A 20,085-nucleotide genomic window follows, 5' to 3' on the forward strand; every position below is an offset into this window, starting at 1 on the left:
AAGAGAAAGAGAGAGAGAACCAGAGTGAGAGAAAGAGAGGGGGGAGGGAGCGAGAGAGAGAGAGGGGGAGATAGAGAGGGAGGGAGAGAGTGAGAAAAAGAGAGGGGGAGAGCAAGAGAAAGAGAGGGGGAGAGAGAGGGAGGGAGAGAGAGACGGGGACAGAGAGAGGGAGACAGAGAGAGAGAGCGGCAAGGAGAAAGAAGGAGAGAGAGAGGCGGAGGGGAGGGAGAAAGAGAGAGGGAGGGCGAGAGAGAGAGAGAAAAAGGGGGAGGAGAGAGAGGAAAGGGAAGAGAGAGAGAGTGAGAGATGGAGGGTAAGAGAGAGAGAGAGAGAGGGATTTGGGAGAGAAAGAGAGGAGAGAGTGAGAGAGAGGGAGAAAGAGAGAGAGGGGGACAGAGAGAGACAGGGGGATGGAGAGAGCGAGAGAGAGGGGGAGACAGAGAGAGAGGGGGAGGGAGAGAGAGAAGGAGAGAGAGGGAGAGAGAGATTTAGAGGGAAAGAGCGCGCGAGAGAGAGAGAGAGAGGCAGGGATGGAGAAGGAGGGAGAGAGGGTGAGGGAGTGAGAGGGAGTGAGAGAGGGACAAGGAGAGGGAGAGAGAGAGAGAGGGTGAGAAGGGAGAGAGAGGAAAGGGAAGGGAGAGAGAGTGAGAGAGGGAGAAAGCAAGAGAGGGGGAGGGAGAGAGATATGGAGAGAGAGAGGTAGAGGGAAAGAGGTAGAGGGAGGGGGAGAGGGTGAGAGGGAGAGGGATTGAGAGGGAGAGTGGGAGGGGGATAGAAAGAGGGAGAGGAAAATGTCAGTACTGGATCAGGAGTACTGATCTTAGTCTGTGTCTGGGAACAATGATGTACAGTCCTGTATGTATGTTTTACCGGCACAGCTGCCAATGTTAAATGTACAGTCCTGTATGTATGTTTTACCGGCACAGCTGCCAATGTTAAATGTACAGTCCTGTATGTGTCTTACTGGCACAGCTGCCAATGTTAAATGTACAGTCCTGTATGTGTCTTACTGGCACAGCTGCCAATGTTAAATGTACAGTCCTGTATGTATGTTTTACCGGCACAGCTGCCAATGTTAAATGTACAGTCCTGTATGTGTCTTACTGGCACAGCTGCCAATGTTAAATGTACAGTCCTGTATGTGTCTTACTGGCACAGCTGCCAATGTTAAATGTACAGTCCTGTATGTATGTTTTACCGGCACAGCTGCCAATGTTAAATGTACAGTCCTGTATGTGTCTTACTGGCACAGCTGCCAATGTTAAATGTACAGTCCTGTATGTGTCTTACTGGCACAGCTGCCAATGTTAAATGTACAGTCCTGTATGTGTCTTACTGGCACAGCTGCCAATGTTAAATGTACATTCCTGTATGTGTCTTACTGGCACAGCTGCCAATGTTAAATGTACAGTCCTGTATGTGTCTTACCGGCACAGCTGCCATTAGAGTAGGCTGCAGAACACTGGTGTCTCCTTTGCTGCCTTTTTTAATCTTTGTCGACTGGTGTGAGAGAGGATACAGTAAAGATACAGTTACTTTACACATATATTCACCTTTTATATATGTGTGTAGTAATGTACAGTCCAAACATGTGCAGAGCAGAGGGGACCACCTCACCTGGTCCGCTAGTGTCTGGGGGGAGGAGTAGCCGATCCTGCAGCCGTGAGCCACACACACCAGCTCTGCACTCAGCTCCAACACATGGGCCAGAGGGAGGTACCCGATGTAGGTGTCATTCTCACTGCCACAGAACAATATAAATAACTTATTATTTTAGCATATGGACAGACAGACAGAAAGACAGATAGACAGACAGACAGACAGACAGACAGACAGACACAGACAGACAGACAGACAGACAGACAGACAGACAGACAGACAGACAGACAGACAGACAGACAGACAGACAGACAGACAGACAGACAGACAGACAGACAGACAGACAGACAGACAGACAGACAGACAGACAGACAGACAGACAGACAATAGTCCAACAGTACACGATCGTCTTTCAATAAACTTGCATGACAAAACTATATGCATAAGAAAGGTTTACACAATTAAACAACAAAATACACAAAGCACTGAAGTAAATGTCCTTCTGTTCCAGATCAACATGCTGTTGCTCTCTGGAGGGTAACGATCTGACCCCCTCTCTCCCATCCTCCTTTTCCCATTTTCCTCGCTTTCCTCTCTTCCCCCAATCCTGTTCTCCAGAGAAAGTGAGAGTTTTTTTAAGAACACGAAGCACAGCCTTAAACACACGCTTCTGCACGTGCTCAGCTGACACCAAGGACCCAATCAGGAAGTTGTCCTCAAAGATCACTTTGAATGTTTTCTTTAATTCAGCGTTGAAATGGGACCTACTATGACAGCTGAGATCAGTCAAAGAGCATAGTCAGGACATGATGGGATCTTCCTCTAGACAGCTCCAGCTGAAAAAGGGCTATGTAAACATTTCATCTTCCTGGAGAAGGTACACTATGGAAGCCAGCCTGGACTGTAGAACTTGTTCAAAGTGGTATTCCATGATTCAGGAAAATGCTGCTTATTAGGAAATGTGGATAGTAGTTTGGTACTGGAGGAAGGTGATGGTATGTGAAGCCCAGGAGGGTATAAGGTTGGCAGGTTTGTGGTACTTACCCCAGGTTGGGTATCCTTTCTGCCATGCCAGTGATGCCAGCAATGATGTTGCTATGGGAGATCATGACTCCCTTGGGTACGCCAGTGGAGCCGCTGGTGTACATGATGACAGCGATGTCAGAGGGCATGGGCTGTTTATGCCCCTGACACACTACACACACACACACACGCACGCACACCCACGCACACACACATACACACACGCACACACACACACACACACACAAACATACACACACAGAGGAAACAAATTAGTTAATGGCATGGCATGAAAGCATGTTTTTGTAAATATTCAGCATATTGTAGGAAAAGGGAGTTCATGGGAGATCAGAAGATATGGTGCAGGTCAGCACAATAAATGGAGGAGGCTTGTTAAGTCCATGTTAGGATATATAGTCTGGGATGTGAAGTCTGTAGGCAAAGGTCCTGGGAAGATATGGGTGTCGTTAAACAAGATTGGGGTAGAGGAAGTGGAATAAAACACACATAATGATGAATATCTAAAGGAGAAGAAGAATGGAACATTCCTAATGGAATGAAGAGGAAGAGGAACATCAGTCAGGTGAAACATTGAAAAACATTAAAGACAATGGCACCATTTAGTAAACGTCCTTCAGCCTCTTTGCACTCAAGATAAGGTATGTCTAAGAGCTGTGCTACTACCAATAACACCATCTACCTCTCTCTCTCTTTCTGCTCTCTGCCTCTATCTCTCTCCATGCCTCTCTCTCCCTCCCTATGGCTCTCTTCCTCTGCTCTCTCTCTTCTCTGAGTTTTGGCTGTGTTAACTGTCTGTCATCTGTTCAATTGAAGTAAAGCATCTCCTCCCCGACAGCCCACTTCAAATGTTTGGGCTTAAGTTCTCCAAGACATGTTCATCTTGTCTAGGCTTGCCAAAAAGCCACTCGGAAGTTATATTAGGTAATTCAATGTGGATTCTGACAATGTGGAAAGGACTGAGATGATTCTAGATCATGTAGGTTTCTTAAACTATGGGTCGGGACCCAAAGTGGGCCCTGGGCATGTGAAAGGTGTGTTTTAAGATTACATCTACAATCACACAGTATTCATATTCATTTGGGTTGCTGGAAGATTATTTGGGTCACGAGCGGATTTGTTTTTATAATCCCTGTTCTAGATTATATAAGAAACAACAGTAAACAGTTTTCTCTGTTGTCCTCATGTGGAAAATTAAGACGTGTTTTCGATGGTTGTTTTAGGGCTGGGGGGGGGGGTATAAATATTTCCAAGACGTCACCAGCGGGTGCAGAAAAAACAACCAACACAGAAGACACGCAAGGCAGAGATAGAAAGAAGGGAGAGAAAGGGAGAAGGGAGATGGGAGATAGGAAAGAAAGGGACATAGGAGAGAAAGGGAGATGGGAGATAGGAGAGAAAGGGAAAGAGGAGAGAACGGGAAATAGGAGAGAAGGGGAAATAGGAGAGAATGGGAAATAGGAAAGAAAGGGAAATAGGAGAGAAAGGGAAATAGGAGAGAAAGGGAAATAGGAGAGAAAGGGAGATGGGAAATAGAAAGAAAGGGAAATAGGAGAGAAAGGGAAATAGGAGAGAAAGGGAGATGGGAGATAGGAGAGAAAGGGAAAGAGGAGAGAACGGGAAATAGGAGAGAAGGGGAAATAGGAGAGAATGGGAAATAGGAAAGAAAGGGAAATAGGAGAGAAAGGGAAAGAGGAGAGAAAGGGAGATGGAAATAGAAAGAAAGGGAAATAGGAGAGAAAGGGAAAGAGGAGAGAACGGGAAATGGGAGAGAAAGGGAAAGGGAGATAGAAGAGAAAGGGAAATGGGAGAGAAAGGGAAAGGGAGATAGAAGAGAAAGGGAAGTAGGAGAGAAATGGAAATAGGAGTATCTCTGAGACTACAGTATCTATCAGCTAGCAGGAGATACTGTAAGGAATGATGAATCTGCACCGAGTAGTGACTACAGCCTTGTTAAGAAAATTGACTTACCACAAACAAATAAATGAGTGCTATAACTATGTTATACATATTTGTACATTTCAGTGTAATGCTGTTAAAAGAAAAGAAAATAAAATAAAATTTTATTGGTCACATACACATATTTAGCAGATGTTATTGGTCACATACACATATTTAGCAGATGTTATTGGTCACATACACATATTTAGCAGATGTTATTGGTCACATACATATGGTTAGCAGATGTCATTGGTCACATACACATATTTAGCAGATGTTATTGGTCACATACACATATTTAGCAGATGTTATTGGTCACATACACATATTTAGCAGATGTTATTGGTCACATACACATATTTAGCAGATGTTATTGGTCACATACACATATTTAGCAGATGTTATTGGTCACATACACATATTTAGCAGATGTTATTGGTCACATACACATATTTAGCAGATGTTATTGGTCACATACATATGGTTAGCAGATGTCATTGGTCACATACACATATTTAGCAGATGTTATTGGTCACATACATATGGTTAGCAGATGTCATTGGTCACATACACATATTTAGCAGATGTTATTGGTCACATACATATGGTTATCAGATGTCATTGGTCACATACACATATTAAACAGATGTCATTGGTCAAATACACATATGTAACATTGCGGGTGTAGCAAAATGAAATGATTGTGAAATACTGAGTCCACACGCACGCACGCACGCGCACACACACACACACACACACACACACACACACACACACACACGTGTTTACCATTCTCAGGCTTGGTCCGCAGCCCCTGAACATTGGCCATGTTGTGGACACTGATGCCTCGTGGGTAACCAGGCCACTCGGTGGGCGTGTCATCCACCACAATGATGTGCTGCAGCCTGGGCACCTCCAGCAGGATGAACTAAACTCAACCAGGAAACACAAAGAGATCTTTAAGACAGATATACTGGAACCATTGGTTGGTCAGGACAGGGATAAGGCACACTGACAGGGGTTGGCTGATTTATTCTGGTTGCAGACTGACACCTGGAAACAAACAGTTGTTCTGTTTACCTGTTCATTTTCAAGTATGTTTTCAAAGGCTTGACCTTTCTGTACTCGTGGACATACAAAATAAACACATGCACTTTGTACATCGTTCTACTTCAGTAGGTTTAGACAACCTAAACACGTGAGACAACTTTTCATGTTTTGACAGATACATTTTGCTTTACTGGGTCTATTCAGTGTCACTCTCCTCAGGGGGGAGAATGGACTGTATGTCTGTCTATAACCCAGAGTGTTGGTCTGTCTATAACCCAGAGTGTTGGTCTGTCTATAACCCAGAGTGTTGGTCTGTGTCTCTAACCCAGAGTGTTGGTCTGTGTCTCTAACGCAGAGTGTTGGTCTGTCTATAACCCAGAGTGTTGGTCATTGTCTATTACCCAGTGTGTTGGTCTGTGTCTATTGCCCAGTGTGTTTGTCTGTGTCTGTAACCCAGTGTGTTGGTCTGTCTATAACCCAGTGTGTTGGTCTGTGCCTATAACCCAGAGTGTTGGTCAACATCTCTAACTCAGTGTGTTGGTCTGTCTCTAACGCAGTGTGTTGGTCTGTGTCTATAACACAGCGTGTTGGTCTGTCTCTAACCCAGTGTGTTGGTCTGTGTCTATAACCCAGCGGGGTGGTGTTTTTTTAATCCAGTGTGTTCGTTTGTGTCTATAACCTAGTGTGTTGATCTGTGTCTATAACCCAGTGTGTTGATCTGTGTCTATAACCCAGAGTGTTGGTCTTTCTATAAACCAGTGTGTTGGTCTGTGGCTATAACCCAGTGTGTCAGTATTTGTCTTTAACCCCTTGTGTTGGTCTGCGTCTCTAACCCGGTGTGTTGGTCTGTCTCTAAACCAGTGTGTTTGTCTTTCTATAACCCAGTGTGTCAGTATGTGTCTATAACCCAGTGTGTTGGTCTGTGTCTCTAACCCAGTGTGTTGGTCTGTCTCTAAACCAGTGTGTTGGTGTTTCTCTAAACCAGTGTTGGTCTGTGTCTATAACCCAGTGTGTCGGTCTTTCTATAACCCAGTGTGTTGGTCTGTGTATATAACCCAGTGTGCTGGTCTGTCTCTAACCCAGTGTGTTGGTCTGTCTCTAACCCAGTGTGTTGGTCTGTGTCTATAACACAGTGTGTCAGTATGTGTCTATAACCCAGTGTGCTGGTCTGTCTCTAACCCAGTGTGTTGGTCTGTCTCTAACCCAGTGTGTTGGTCTGTGTCTATAACCCATTGTGTTGGCCTGTGTCTATAGACCAGTGTGTTGGTCTTTCTATAACCCATTGTGTTGGTCTGTGTCTCTAAACCAGTGTGTTGGTCTGTCTATAACCCAGTGTGTTGGTATGTGTCTATAACCCAGTGTGTCGGTCTTTCTATAACCCAGTGTGTTGGTCTGTGTATATAACCCAGTGTGCTGGTCTGTCTCTAACCCAGTGTGTTGGTCTGTGTCTATAATCCATTGTGTTGGCCTGTGTCTATAGACCAGTGTGTTGGTCTTTCTATAACCCATTGTGTTGGTCTGTGTCTCTAAACCAGTGTGTTGGTCTGTCTCTAACCCGGTGTGTTGGTCTGTCTCTAACCCAGTGTGTCGGTCTTTCTATAACCCAGTGTGTTGGTCTGTGTCTATAACCCAGTGTGTTGGTCTGTGTCTATAACCCATTGTGTTGGCCTGCGTCTCTAACCCGGTGTGTTGGTCTGTCTCTAAACCAGTGTCTTTGTCTTTCTATAACCCAGTGTGTCAGTATGTGTCTATAACCCAGTGTGTTGGTCTGTGTCTCTAACCCAGTGTGTTGGTCTGTCTATAACCCAGGGTGTCGGTGTTTCTCTAAACCAGTGTTGGTCTGTGTCTATAACCCAGGGTGTCGGTCTTTCTATAACCCAGTGTGTTGGTCTGTCTCTAAACCAGTATGTTGGTCTTTATATAACCCATTGTGTTGGTCTGTGTCTCTAAACCAGTGTGTTGGTCTGTGTCTCTAACCCAGAGTGTTGGTCAACATCTCTAACACAGCGTGTTGGTCTGTCTCTAACCCAGTGTGTTGGTCTGTGTCTATAACCCAGCGGGGTGGTGTTGTTTTAAACCAGTGTGTTGGTCATTGTCTATTACCCAGTGTGTTGGTCTGTGTCTATTGCCCAGTGTGTTTGTCTGTGTCTGAAACCCAGTGTGTTGGTCTGTCTATAACCCAGGTTGTCGGTGTTTCTCTAAACCAGTGTTGGTCTGTGTCTATAACCCAGGGTGTCGGTCTTTCTATAACCCAGTGTGTTGGTCTTTCTATAACCCAGTGTGTTGGTCTGTCTATAACCCAGTGTGTTGGTCTGTGTCTATAACCCAGTGTGTTGGTCTGTTTCTAAACCAGTATGTTGGTCTTTATATAACCCATTGTGTTGGTCTGTGTCTCTAAACCAGTGTGTTGGTCTGTCTCTAACCCAGTGTGTTGGTCTGTGTCTCTAACCCAGTGTGTTGGTCTGTATCTCTAACCCAGTGTGTTTGTCTGTGTCTAACCCAGTGTGTTGGTCTGTGTCTTTAACCCATTGTGTTGGTCTGTCTCTAAACCAGTGTGTTGGTCTGTCTCTAACCCAGTGTGTTGGTCTGTGTCTATTACCCAGTGTGTTGGTCTGTGTCTATAGCCCAGTGTGTTTGTCTGTGACTGTAACCCAGTGTGTTGGTCTGTCTCTAACCCAGTGTGTTGGTCTGTGTCTCTAACCCAGTGTGTTGGTCTGTATCTCTAACCCAGTGTGTTTGTCTGTGTCTAACCCAGTGTGTTGGTCTGTGTCTATAACACAGCGTGTTGGTCTGTCTCTAACCCAGTGTGTTGGTCTGTGTCTATAACCCAGCGGGGTGGTGTTTTTTTAATCCAGTGTGTTCGTTTGTGTCTATAACCTAGTGTGTTGATCTGTGTCTATAACCCAGTGTGTTGATCTGTGTCTATAACCCAGAGTGTTGGTCTTTCTATAAACCAGTGTGTTGGTCTGTGGCTATAACCCAGTGTGTCAGTATTTGTCTTTAACCCCTTGTGTTGGTCTGCGTCTCTAACCCGGTGTGTTGGTCTGTCTCTAAACCAGTGTGTTTGTCTTTCTATAACCCAGTGTGTCAGTATGTGTCTATAACCCAGTGTGTTGGTCTGTGTCTCTAAACCAGTGTGTTGGTCTGTCTCTAACCCAGTGTGTTGGTCTGTCTCTAAACCAGTGTGTTGGTGTTTCTCTAAACCAGTGTTGGTCTGTGTCTATAACCCAGTGTGTCGGTCTTTCTATAACCCAGTGTGTTGGTCTGTGTCTATAACCCAGTGTGTTGGTCTGTGTCTATAACCCAGTGTGTTGGTATGTGTCTATAACCCAGTGTGTCGGTCTTTCTATAACCCAGTGTGTTGGTCTGTGTATATAACCCAGTGTGCTGGTCTGTCTCTAACCCAGTGTGTTGGTCTGTCTCTAACCCAGTGTGTTGGTCTGTGTCTATAACACAGTGTGTCAGTATGTGTCTATAACCCAGTGTGCTGGTCTGTCTCTAACCCAGTGTGTTGGTCTGTCTCTAACCCAGTGTGTTGGTCTGTGTCTATAACCCATTGTGTTGGCCTGTGTCTATAACCCAGGGTGTCGGTCTTTCTATAACCCAGTGTGCTGGTCTGTCTATAACCCATTGTGTTGGTATGTGTCTCTAACCCAGTGTGTTCGTTTGTGTCTATAACCCAGTGTGTTGATCTGTGTCTATAACCCAGAGTGTTGGTCTTTCTATAAACCAGTGTGTTGGTCTGTGGCTATAACCCAGTGTGTCAGTATTTGTCTTTAACCCCTTGTGTTGGTCTGCGTCTCTAACCCGGTGTGTTGGTCTGTCTCTAAACCAGTGTGTTTGTCTTTCTATAACCCAGTGTGTCAGTATGTGTCTATAACCCAGTGTGTTGGTCTGTGTCTCTAACCCAGTGTGTTGGTCTGTCTCTAAACCAGTGTGTTGGTGTTTCTCTAAACCAGTGTTGGTCTGTGTCTATAACCCAGTGTGTCGGTCTTTCTATAACCCAGTGTGTTGGTCTGTCTATAACCCAGTGTGTTGGTCTGTGTCTATAACCCAGTGTGTTGGTATGTGTCTATAACCCAGTGTGTCGGTCTTTCTATAACCCAGTGTGTTGGTCTGTGTATATAACCCAGTGTGCTGGTCTGTCTCTAACCCAGTGTGTTGGTCTGTCTCTAACCCAGTGTGTTGGTCTGTGTCTATAACACAGTGTGTCAGTATGTGTCTATAACCCAGTGTGCTGGTCTGTCTCTAACCCAGTGTGTTGGTCTGTCTCTAACCCAGTGTGTTGGTCTGTGTCTATAACCCATTGTGTTGGCCTGTGTCTATAGACCAGTGTGTTGGTCTTTCTATAACCCATTGTGTTGGTCTGTGTCTCTAAACCAGTGTGTTGGTCTGTCTATAACCCAGTGTGTTGGTATGTGTCTATAACCCAGTGTGTCGGTCTTTCTATAACCCAGTGTGTTGGTCTGTGTATATAACCCAGTGTGCTGGTCTGTCTCTAACCCAGTGTGTTGGTCTGTGTCTATAATCCATTGTGTTGGCCTGTGTCTATAGACCAGTGTGTTGGTCTTTCTATAACCCATTGTGTTGGTCTGTGTCTCTAAACCAGTGTGTTGGTCTGTCTCTAACCCGGTGTGTTGGTCTGTCTCTAACCCAGTGTGTCGGTCTTTCTATAACCCAGTGTGTTGGTCTGTGTCTATAACCCAGTGTGTTGGTCTGTGTCTATAACCCATTGTGTTGGCCTGCGTCTCTAACCCGGTGTGTTGGTCTGTCTCTAAACCAGTGTCTTTGTCTTTCTATAACCCAGTGTGTCAGTATGTGTCTATAACCCAGTGTGTTGGTCTGTGTCTCTAACCCAGTGTGTTGTTCTGTCTCTAAACCAGTGTGTTGGTCTGTCTATAACCCAGGGTGTCGGTGTTTCTCTAAACCAGTGTTGGTCTGTGTCTATAACCCAGCGGGGTGGTGTTGTTTTAAACCAGTGTGTTGGTCATTGTCTATTACCCAGTGTGTTGGTCTGTGTCTATTGCCCAGTGTGTTTGTCTGTGTCTGAAACCCAGTGTGTTGGTCTGTCTATAACCCAGGTTGTCGGTGTTTCTCTAAACCAGTGTTGGTCTGTGTCTATAACCCAGGGTGTCGGTCTTTCTATAACCCAGTGTGTTGGTCTTTCTATAACCCAGTGTGTTGGTCTGTCTATAACCCAGTGTGTTGGTCTGTGTCTATAACCCAGTGTGTTGGTCTGTTTCTAAACCAGTATGTTGGTCTTTATATAACCCATTGTGTTTGTCTGTGACTGTAAACCAGTGTGTTGGTCTGTCTCTAACCCAGTGTGTTGGTCTGTGTCTCTAACCCAGTGTGTTGGTCTGTATCTCTAACCCAGTGTGTTTGTCTGTGTCTAACCCAGTGTGTTGGTCTGTGTCTTTAACCCATTGTGTTGGTCTGTCTCTAAACCAGTGTGTTGGTCTGTCTCTAACCCAGTGTGTTGGTCTGTGTCTATTACCCAGTGTGTTGGTCTGTATCTATAGCCCAGTGTGTTTGTCTGTGACTGTAACCCAGTGTGTTGGTCTGTCTATAACCCAGAGTGTTGGTCTGTGCCTATAACCCAGAGTGTTGGTCAACATCTCTAACTCAGTGTGTTGGTCTGTCTCTAACGCAGTGTGTTGATCTGTGTCTATAACACAGCGTGTTGGTCTGTCTCTAACCCAGTGTGTTGGTCTGTGTCTATAACCCAGCGGGGTGGTGTTTTTTTAATCCAGTGTGTTGGTCTTTGTCTATAACCCAGTGTGTCGCTGTCTATAACCCAGTGTGTTGGTCTTTGTCTATAACCCATTGTGTTGGTATGTGTCTCTAACCCAGTGTGTTCGTTTGTGTCTATAACCCAGTGTGTTGATCTGTGTCTATAACCCAGAGTGTTGGTCTTTCTATAAACCAGTGTGTTGGTCTGTGGCTATAACCCAGTGTGTCAGTATTTGTCTTTAACCCCTTGTGTTGGTCTGCGTCTCTAACCCGGTGTGTTGGTCTGTCTCTAAACCAGTGTGTTTGTCTTTCTATAACCCAGTGTGTCAGTATGTGTCTATAAACCAGTGTGTTGGTCTGTCTCTAACCCAGTGTGTTGGTCTGTCTCTAAACCAGTGTGTTGGTGTTTCTCTAAACCAGTGTTGGTCTGTGTCTATAACCCAGTGTGTCGGTCTTTCTATAACCCAGTGTGTTGGTCTGTGTCTATAACCCAGTGTGTTGGTCTGTGTCTATAACCCAGTGTGTCGGTCTTTATATAACCCAGTGTGTTGGTCTGTGTCTCTAACCCAGAGTGTTGGTCTGTGTCTCTAACCCAGAGTGTTGGTCTGTCTATAACCCAGATGTTTGTCTGTCCATAACCCAGAGTGTTGGTCTGTGTCTCTAACCCAGAGTGTTGGTCTGTCTATATCCCAGAGTGTTGGTCTGTCTATAACCCAGAGTGTTGGTCTGTGTCTATAACCCAGTGTGTTGGTCTGTGTCTATAACCCAGTGTGTTGGTCTGTGTCTATAACCCAGTGTGTTGGTCTGTGTCTATAACCCAGTGTGTTGGTCTGTGTCTATAACCCAGTGTGTTGGTCTGTGTCTCTAACCCAGTGTGTTGGTCTTTCTATAACCCAGTGTGTTTGTCTGTCTATAACCCAGTGTGTTGGTCTGTGTCTATTACCCAGTGTGTTGGTCTGTGTCTCTAACCCAGTGTGTTTGTCTGTGTCTCTAACCCAGTGTGTTGGTCTGTGTCTTTAACCCATTGTGTTGGTCTGTGTCTTTAACCCATTGTGTTGGTCTGTCTATAACCCAGTGTGTTGGTCTGTCTCTAACCCAGCTGGTGGGTCTGTGTATCTCTGGCCCTACTCTGCATCTCACAGTGATAACAGTGGGCATAGTACAGAGCCCAGATCCACAATGTGCATCCTATTTACCTCTCCTCTCTCTCCCACACACAAACTCCTCTTTCCCACTCAAGAAAGGAATCCTTTCTTGATTTCTTCCTATACTTCTTAATATCATATCTACACATTTTCAGATGTGTGTGTTCTCTCACCTTGAGTCTGGTCTCCAGTAGCTCTCGGCTGGTTATGATGTGACTGACCTCTGTCTCGTTCAGACCATGAGTGATGGCCGGACCCCCCAGGGTAGAGTACAGAGTGACCACTGCAACACACACACACGCACACAAGGTAAGGTAAGACCAATGAGGTATCATCAGATAATACAGCTGATGATAAGATGTCGTATAGATAGAGTTAGATCTAAGGGGTGTATTTCTGGTCCTGTTTGGGAGTGAGGCCACATGTTAAAGCCCTCATGATTAGTATATTCTGTTTGCTTCAGGGCTGTGGTAATGTAACACTGTGTTAGTGTAACGCTGCAGCAATGGCATCATGTCTGCTCTGGCTCTGTCACTGGCGTGAGTGAGTGGCCTGGGACTGGGCTAAACCAGACTGAACTGGGCTGGGCCAAGGCTACATTACATGACTTTATGTCTGACTGGTTGAGATGGGTATCACTAACTACAGGGACCAGGGGCACGTGCAGAGATGAGTGTGTGGAAGTGTGTACGTGTATATGTGCAAGCATCCCCAATCCCCAAACCAGTGGTGTGAAGTACTCAAGTAAAAATACTTTAAAGTTCTACTTAAGTACTTTTTCTGTACTTAACTATTTATATTTTTGACAACTTTTATTTCTACTTCACTACATTCCTAAAGAAAATAATATACTTTTTACTCCATACATTTTCCCTGACACAAAAGTACTCATTACAGTGTGGCGAAATCCTGCACGGAGACTTCACCGTGCGCTGCCACTCTAAGAGTGCATCAGCAGTAAGGAAGGAGGAAATAAAGACAGCTCGTTCAGCTCTTTGGGGAGGAGCTCTTGGTTGGCGCCACAGTTTGATTGTGTGTGTTATGCTGCAGAAGTTTGGTTTATTTTCAGCGTGTGTAGTTTATAATGGGAAGTGCATTTGAAAAATAGAAAGACTGTTGCAGGGTAAAGCACTGGAATGATAGCGGGAAGAGAAAGAGAGAAAGAGAACAAGATCTTAGCTGTGGTTTTCAGGCGTGCCGGTGTACTGTCTGACCGTCTGATGGTTTGTTGGTTTGAATGTTAAAGCTTCGCAACAATGTTGCTACTAATCCATGCGATCCATAACTGCCGCGGTCCCAAATGATAACAGCCACGACCTAGAACTGTCACACCGATGAGTGAGTTAAATACTTTATAAACTACACACGCTGAAAATAAACCAAAATTCTGCAGCATAACACACACAATCAAACTGGCACGCCAACCAAGAGCCCCTCCGCAATGAGCTGAACGAGCTGTCTTTATTTCCTCCTTCCTTACTGCTGATGCGCTCTTAAAGTGGCAGAGCACGGTGAAGGCTCCGTGCAGGATTTCGCCACACTCCTCCCCCCATGAAAAACAAAGCCTGTAGAAACAGAGAGGATGCAGGCTTTGACAGGTTCATGTTCCTACTACTCAAAACCAAGGAAGTCCTCATCATTAGAGTCCTCCATGAAGAGGTCCTGCAGGTGTTGCTTTTGCCTGTGATCCAGCTCTTCTGCCGTAGGGTAGCAGGGCTTTAGGTCAACAACATGCACTGTCCTGACATCTTCCCCAGTGTCCTCCAAACAGACCAAGTAGTTCACTGGTCCCAACTGCTGCACTACAAGGTATGGACCTTTCCACCTCGAAGCTAGCTTGGCAGTGAACTTCTTAGACGCCTTTGACAGATGATGTGACTGTACCCATAGACGAGACTGGGGTGGAAAACACACGTCTCGTCTATGTTTGTCATAGTTTCTCAGCTGTCGTTGTTTGGCTTTGGTTTTGCTGGCCTCCACTCTGGCTAGCAAGGTGTGGTGGTGTTGTACGGCATCAAACGCTGGGCAGTCAGGTGAAACATTCGAACATTGCAAGACTCTGTCCATCTGACCTTTTAGTGGTCTTCCCAGGTGGAGTTCGGCGGAAGTGACCCCAGAACTCTCCTGCACGGCAGAGTTCAGTGCAAAGCAAAATTCTGGAAGATGCTGATCCCACCTTGTGTGCTGATCCCCCACGAATGAAGTAATCATCCCCTTCAGGGTTCGGTTTACCCTCTCGGTCAGGTTGGTCTGAGGATGGTAAAAGGTGGCAGCTCTCCCAGATGTTGGACATGAACAGTAAGGTCTGTACTCTTACACTCAACAGTATAACCGTCTTCAAACACAAAATCTATACACTGCATGATGTCCCCATTAAGCAGCAAACCTACAGGCTGTCCCCCGCCAAACTGGCAATTCTCAATGAACAGCTCAAAAGCATGTTGGAGAATGGAATTGTAGAGCCTTCTTTTTCTGGATGGGCTTCTCCGGTTGTCCTGATTCCTAAGAAAGATGGTGGATATCGATTCTGTGTGAACTACAGGAAGCCGAATGCCATAACAGAAAGTGATGCCTACCCTCTACCAAACATAAATGACATACTGGAATCTCTGGCAGGAGCATCCATCTTTAGTAATCTGGATCTGAACAGTGGCTATTGGCAGGTGGCAATGGATCCCGCTAGTCAGGACAAGACTGCCTTTGTCACGCCTGCTGGTTTGTACTCCTTCAAAGTCATGCCTTTTGGTTTGAAGAATGCTCCAGCAACCTTCCAAAGGTTGATGGAGACTGTCCTGGGAGATCTGAGGGGTAGAAATAGTTTTATGTATCTGGATGACATGATAATCTACTCCTCCTCTGTCGCGGATCATCTGCAAGACATTCAGTCCAGACTAAAGGCTGCAGGTTTGACCTTGAACTTGAAGAAGTGTCGCTTCTGTTTGCCAGAACTCAAGTTCCTTGATCATGTGGTTAATGCTGAAGGTATCCATGCAGATCCAGCCAAAGTTGCAGCCGTGCAGGAATTCCCAATTCCCACATCCCTCAAGGCTGTTCAGAGGTTTCTGGGTATGGCTGGATGGTACCACAGGTTTGTGCCTGACTTTTCAAAGGTCGCCGAACCCCTCAACCACCTTAAGAATAAAGGTGTGAAATTCCAATGGACCCCTGCATGCCAAAGTGCATTTGAAGCACTCAAAAACAATCTTATTACTCCTCTAGTGCTTGGACATCCTAACCTGAATGCTCATTTCATTGTGTGCACAAATGCAAGTCAAACAGGACTTGGAGCAGTCTTGGCTCAACAAACAGGACTTGGTCAAAAGAAATTCTTGCTTATGCAAGTCACACCCTTAATCCAGCCGAGAGGAATTATTCAACGACTAAAAGGGAGTGCCTCGATGTGGTCTGGGCTTTGGAGAAATGGAGCTACTCGGAGGTGAAGATCTTCACCATTGTCACAGACCACGCTGCTCTGCAGTGGGTTCTGGCATCAGGCAAGACCAACAGCCGTCTTATTCGCTGGTCTATCAGACTGCAGAAGTTTGACTTGATCATTGAGTATCGCAAAGGAAAACTGAACGTTGTACCAGATGCCCTTTCTCGGATTACAGAGACTACCAATGTTTGTCCTACCTTGTGCAGCACTTATAGTACCGCTAAATGTCTGGATGATTCCTTTCCTCTGGATGATGAGAGTGTATGGAGAGCACAGCAGAAGGATGCTGCCATCATGGCAATCCACAAGAGTCTGTCTGAAGAAGACTTGAAGAGTCCAGCAAGTTCAGCATAATTCAGGATAAAGTGTATCCAAAAACTCCAAGAGGAGATGGATTACACAGCACCCATTACCGTGTCTTCATTCCCTCTACATTGAGTGACCAGATAATCCAAGTGTATCATGCTAATCCCATGAGTGGCCATCTTGGAGTTTTTAAAACTTATCGAAGACTACAAGAGGTGGTTTACTGGCCAGGCATGTGGGTTGATACCCGGAAGTTGATACCGTGGTGAACCATCAAAATGAAATGTTGGGAATTGACCTCATGGGACCTTTTCCTCCCAGCTGGGGGACCCAGAATGAATTTTTATTGGTGGTAGTGGACTACTACACACACTGGGTGGAGTTGTTTCTCCTCAGCAAAGCCACTGCATCAGCCATTGCTCTAATTCTGCAAAGGGAGATCTTTACCAGATTCGGGATTCCAGACCAAATCCTCATTGACTGAGGTACGCAAATCATATCAGGAATCTATAAAGAACTCAGTACCTACTGGGGTGTAATTGCCAAGCTGACCACAGCCTACCATCCATCCTCAGACCAACCTGACCGAGAGGGTAAACCGAACCCTGAAAGGGATGATTAATTCGTGGGGGATCAGCACACAAGGTGGGATCAGCATCTTCCGGAATTTTGCTTTGCACTGAACTCTGCCGTGCAGGAGACTTCTGGGGTCACTCCTGCCGAACTCCACCTAGGAAGACCACTAAAGGATCCGATGGACAGAGTCTTGCAAAGTTCGAATGTTTCACCTGACTGCCCAGCGTTTGATGCCGTACAACACCACCACACCTTGCTAGCCAGAGTGGAGGCCAGCAAAACCAAAGCCAAACAACGACAGCTGAGAAACTATGACAAACATAGACGAGACGTGTGTTTTCCACCCCAGTCTCGTCTATGGGTACAGTCACATCATCTGTCAAAGGCGTCTAAGAAGTTCACTGCCAAGCTAGCTTTGAGATGCAAAGGGCCACACCGTGTAGTGCAGCAGTTGGGACCAGTGAACTACTTGGTCTGTTTGAAGGACACTGGGGAAGATGTCAGGACAGTGCATGTTGTTGACCTAAAGCCCTGCTACCCTACGGCAGAAGAGCTGGATCGCAGGCAAAAGCAACACCTGCAGGACCTCTTCGTGGAGGACTCTAATGATGAGGACTTCCCTGGTTTTGTGTAGCAGGAACATGAACCTGTCAAAGCCTGCATCCTCTCTGTTTCTACAGGCTTTGTTTTTTCATGGGGGGAGGAGTGTGGCGAAATCCTGCATGGAGCCTTCAACGTGCTCTGCCACTTTAAGAGGACATCAGCAGTAAGGAAGGAGGAAATAAAGACAGCTTTTTCAGCTCTTTGGGGAGGAGCTCTTGGTTGGTGCGACAGTTTGATTGTGTGTGCTATGCTGCAGAAGTCTGGTTTATTTTCAGCGTGTGTAGTTTATAAAGTATTTAACTCCATCATTGGTGTGACAGTTCTAGGTCGTGGTTGTTATCGTTTGGGTCCGCGCCGGTTATGGATCGCATGGATTAGTAGCAACATTGTTGCGAAGCTTTGACATACAAACCAACAAACCATCGGACGGTCAGACAGTACACCGGCACGCCTGAAGACCACAGCTAAGATCTCTCTTGTTCTCTTTCTCTCTTTCTCATCCCGCTATTGTTCCAGTGCTGGACCCTGCAACAGACTTTCTATTTTTTCAAATGCACTTCCCATTGAAGTTCATTAGAGCTGGACTATTATTGCCCTGCCAGAAGTATTTGGCTGGATATTTTAGTTAAGAGTGAGGTTGCTTGTAAGTTGTGTATTGTTATTTGAACTGTATTGAGGTGGGGTGTACTAATGACATGTGGCCGAGAAGATTGTGGACATTTTTAAGGCCTTTGTTGTGTCTAAGAACACCCCCCACATTCATACCCTCTGCACTCCTCCACTGGAAGATAATACAGATTCTTGCAAATCCTCTGGTGATGACTGGGTTCTATCTTGTGTGAAGTTGCTGATCAATTGCTCTGCCATTATTATTTATTCTTATTATTATTGTATGAGGAATTCTTGGTGGGGTTACCACTGTGCTGTGATGTGGGTTTTATATGGTGTGTATTCTCTTTTCTCTCCACTGGCTATCTGGTAAACAGGCTACACTCTAGGCAGTCTCTTCTGCTGGTGTGTGTGGGTCTGGTAGTGGTACTCTCTCTATTCTACTATTTTCCTTTCGGCATGGTTATTACCTGCCTGGCGCCCGAACAAAATCTTTCTTTACCCCTCTCTAATAAATACCGCTACAACATTTTGAATGATTAAAATGGTGTCACGTTCTGACCTTAGTTCTTTTGTTATGTCTTTGTTTTAGTATGGTCGGGGCGTGAGTTGGGTGGGTTGTCTATGTTCATTTTTCTATTATTTGCTATTTCTGTGTTTGGCCTGATATGGTTCTCAATCAGAAGCAGCTGTCAATCATTGTCCCTGATTGAGAACCATATTTAGGGAGCCTGTTTTCTATTGTGTTTCGTGGGTGATTGTTTTCTGTTGTGTGTCTGCACCAGCCAGAACTGTTTTCTGTTGTGTGTCTGCACCAGCCAGAAGTTTCTTCGGTCGTTTCCCTTTGTTATTTTTGTTATTTCCGTGTTCATTTGAATAAATATGGACACATACCACGCTGCACCTTGGTCCTCACCTTCTTCCACCAACAACGGCTGTTACAGAATCATCCACCACCAAAGGACCAAGCAGCGTGGTAATGGGCAGCGGCCGAAAGCGCAAGACTCCTGGACATGGGAGGAGATTTTGGACGGCAAGGGACCCTGGGCACAGGCATGGGAATATCTCCGCCCCAAGGCAGAGCTGGAGGCAGCGAAAGCCGAGAGGCGGTGGTATGAGGAGGCAGCACGGCAGCGCGGTTGGAAGCCCGAGAGGCAGCCCCAAAAATTTATCGGGGGGGTTGCACACGGGGAGTGTGGCTAAGTCAGGTAGGAGACCTGAGCCAACTCCCTGTGCTTACCGTGGAGAGAGCGGGACCGGGCAGGCACCGTGTTATGCCGTGAGGCACACGGTGTCCCCGGTGCACATGCATAGCCCGGTGCGGTACATAGCAGCACCTTGTATCGGCCGGGCTAGATTGGGCATCGAGCCAGGTGCCATGAAGCCGGCTCAGCGCATCTGGTCTCCATTGCGTCTCCTCGGGCCGGGGCGCATGGCACCAGCCCTACGCATGGTGTCCCCGGTTTGCCAGCACAGCCCAGTGCGGTCTATTCCACCTCGCCGCACTGGCCTGGCTACGGGGAGCATTCAGCCAGGTAGTGTTGGGCAGGCTCGGTGCTCGAGAGCTCCAGTGCGCCTTCACGGTCCGGTCTATCCGGTGGCACCTCCACGCACCAGCCCTCTGGTGGCAGCCCCCCGCACCAGGCTGTCTCTCTGTCTCCTCCCTACAGGTGCTCCCGCCTGTCCAGGAGTCTTCTGCCTGTCCGGTGCTGCCGGAGTCCCCTGCCTGTCCGGCGCTGCCGGAGTCATCCTTCACTCCGGCGCTACCGGAATCTCCCGTCCATTCGGGACCCATTGCTAGGGTCCCCAGTCTGAGGTCGGCGGCAAGGGTCGCCGCTCTAAAGAGGCCACGGTGGCGGGCTAAGAGGCAGAAAAACTATGGTTAAGTGGGGTCCACGTCCCGCGCCAGAGCCGCCACCGCGGACAGACGCCTACCCAGACCCTCCCCTATAGGTTCAGATTTTGCGGCAGGAGTCCGCACCTTTGGGGGGGTACTGTCACGTTCTGACCTTAGTTCATTTGTTTTTGCTTTTGTTTTAGTATGGT

The 20,085-nt window shown here is 46.4% G+C and overlaps 1 protein-coding gene across 1 annotated transcript in view; it reads right to left on the reverse strand.

Moving 5' to 3' along the window:
* Positions 1-20,085, reverse strand: part of LOC112267450 (long-chain-fatty-acid--CoA ligase 3-like) — a 45,059-nt gene that overhangs the window by 8,228 nt on the left and 16,746 nt on the right. Inside the window, exons 4-8 of the mRNA XM_042297573.1 lie at positions 12,683-12,792; positions 5,371-5,509; positions 2,644-2,794; positions 1,618-1,741; positions 1,429-1,500 (exon numbers count right to left, since the gene is read on the reverse strand). Coding sequence (XP_042153507.1) covers positions 1,429-1,500; positions 1,618-1,741; positions 2,644-2,794; positions 5,371-5,509; positions 12,683-12,792 — 596 coding nt within the window. The remainder of the gene's footprint in view (positions 1-1,428; positions 1,501-1,617; positions 1,742-2,643; positions 2,795-5,370; positions 5,510-12,682; positions 12,793-20,085) is intronic.

This window comes from Oncorhynchus tshawytscha, linkage group LG14, assembly GCF_018296145.1.
Source record: "Oncorhynchus tshawytscha isolate Ot180627B linkage group LG14, Otsh_v2.0, whole genome shotgun sequence".
In the NCBI taxonomy this organism is placed as follows: domain Eukaryota; kingdom Metazoa; phylum Chordata; class Actinopteri; order Salmoniformes; family Salmonidae; genus Oncorhynchus; species Oncorhynchus tshawytscha.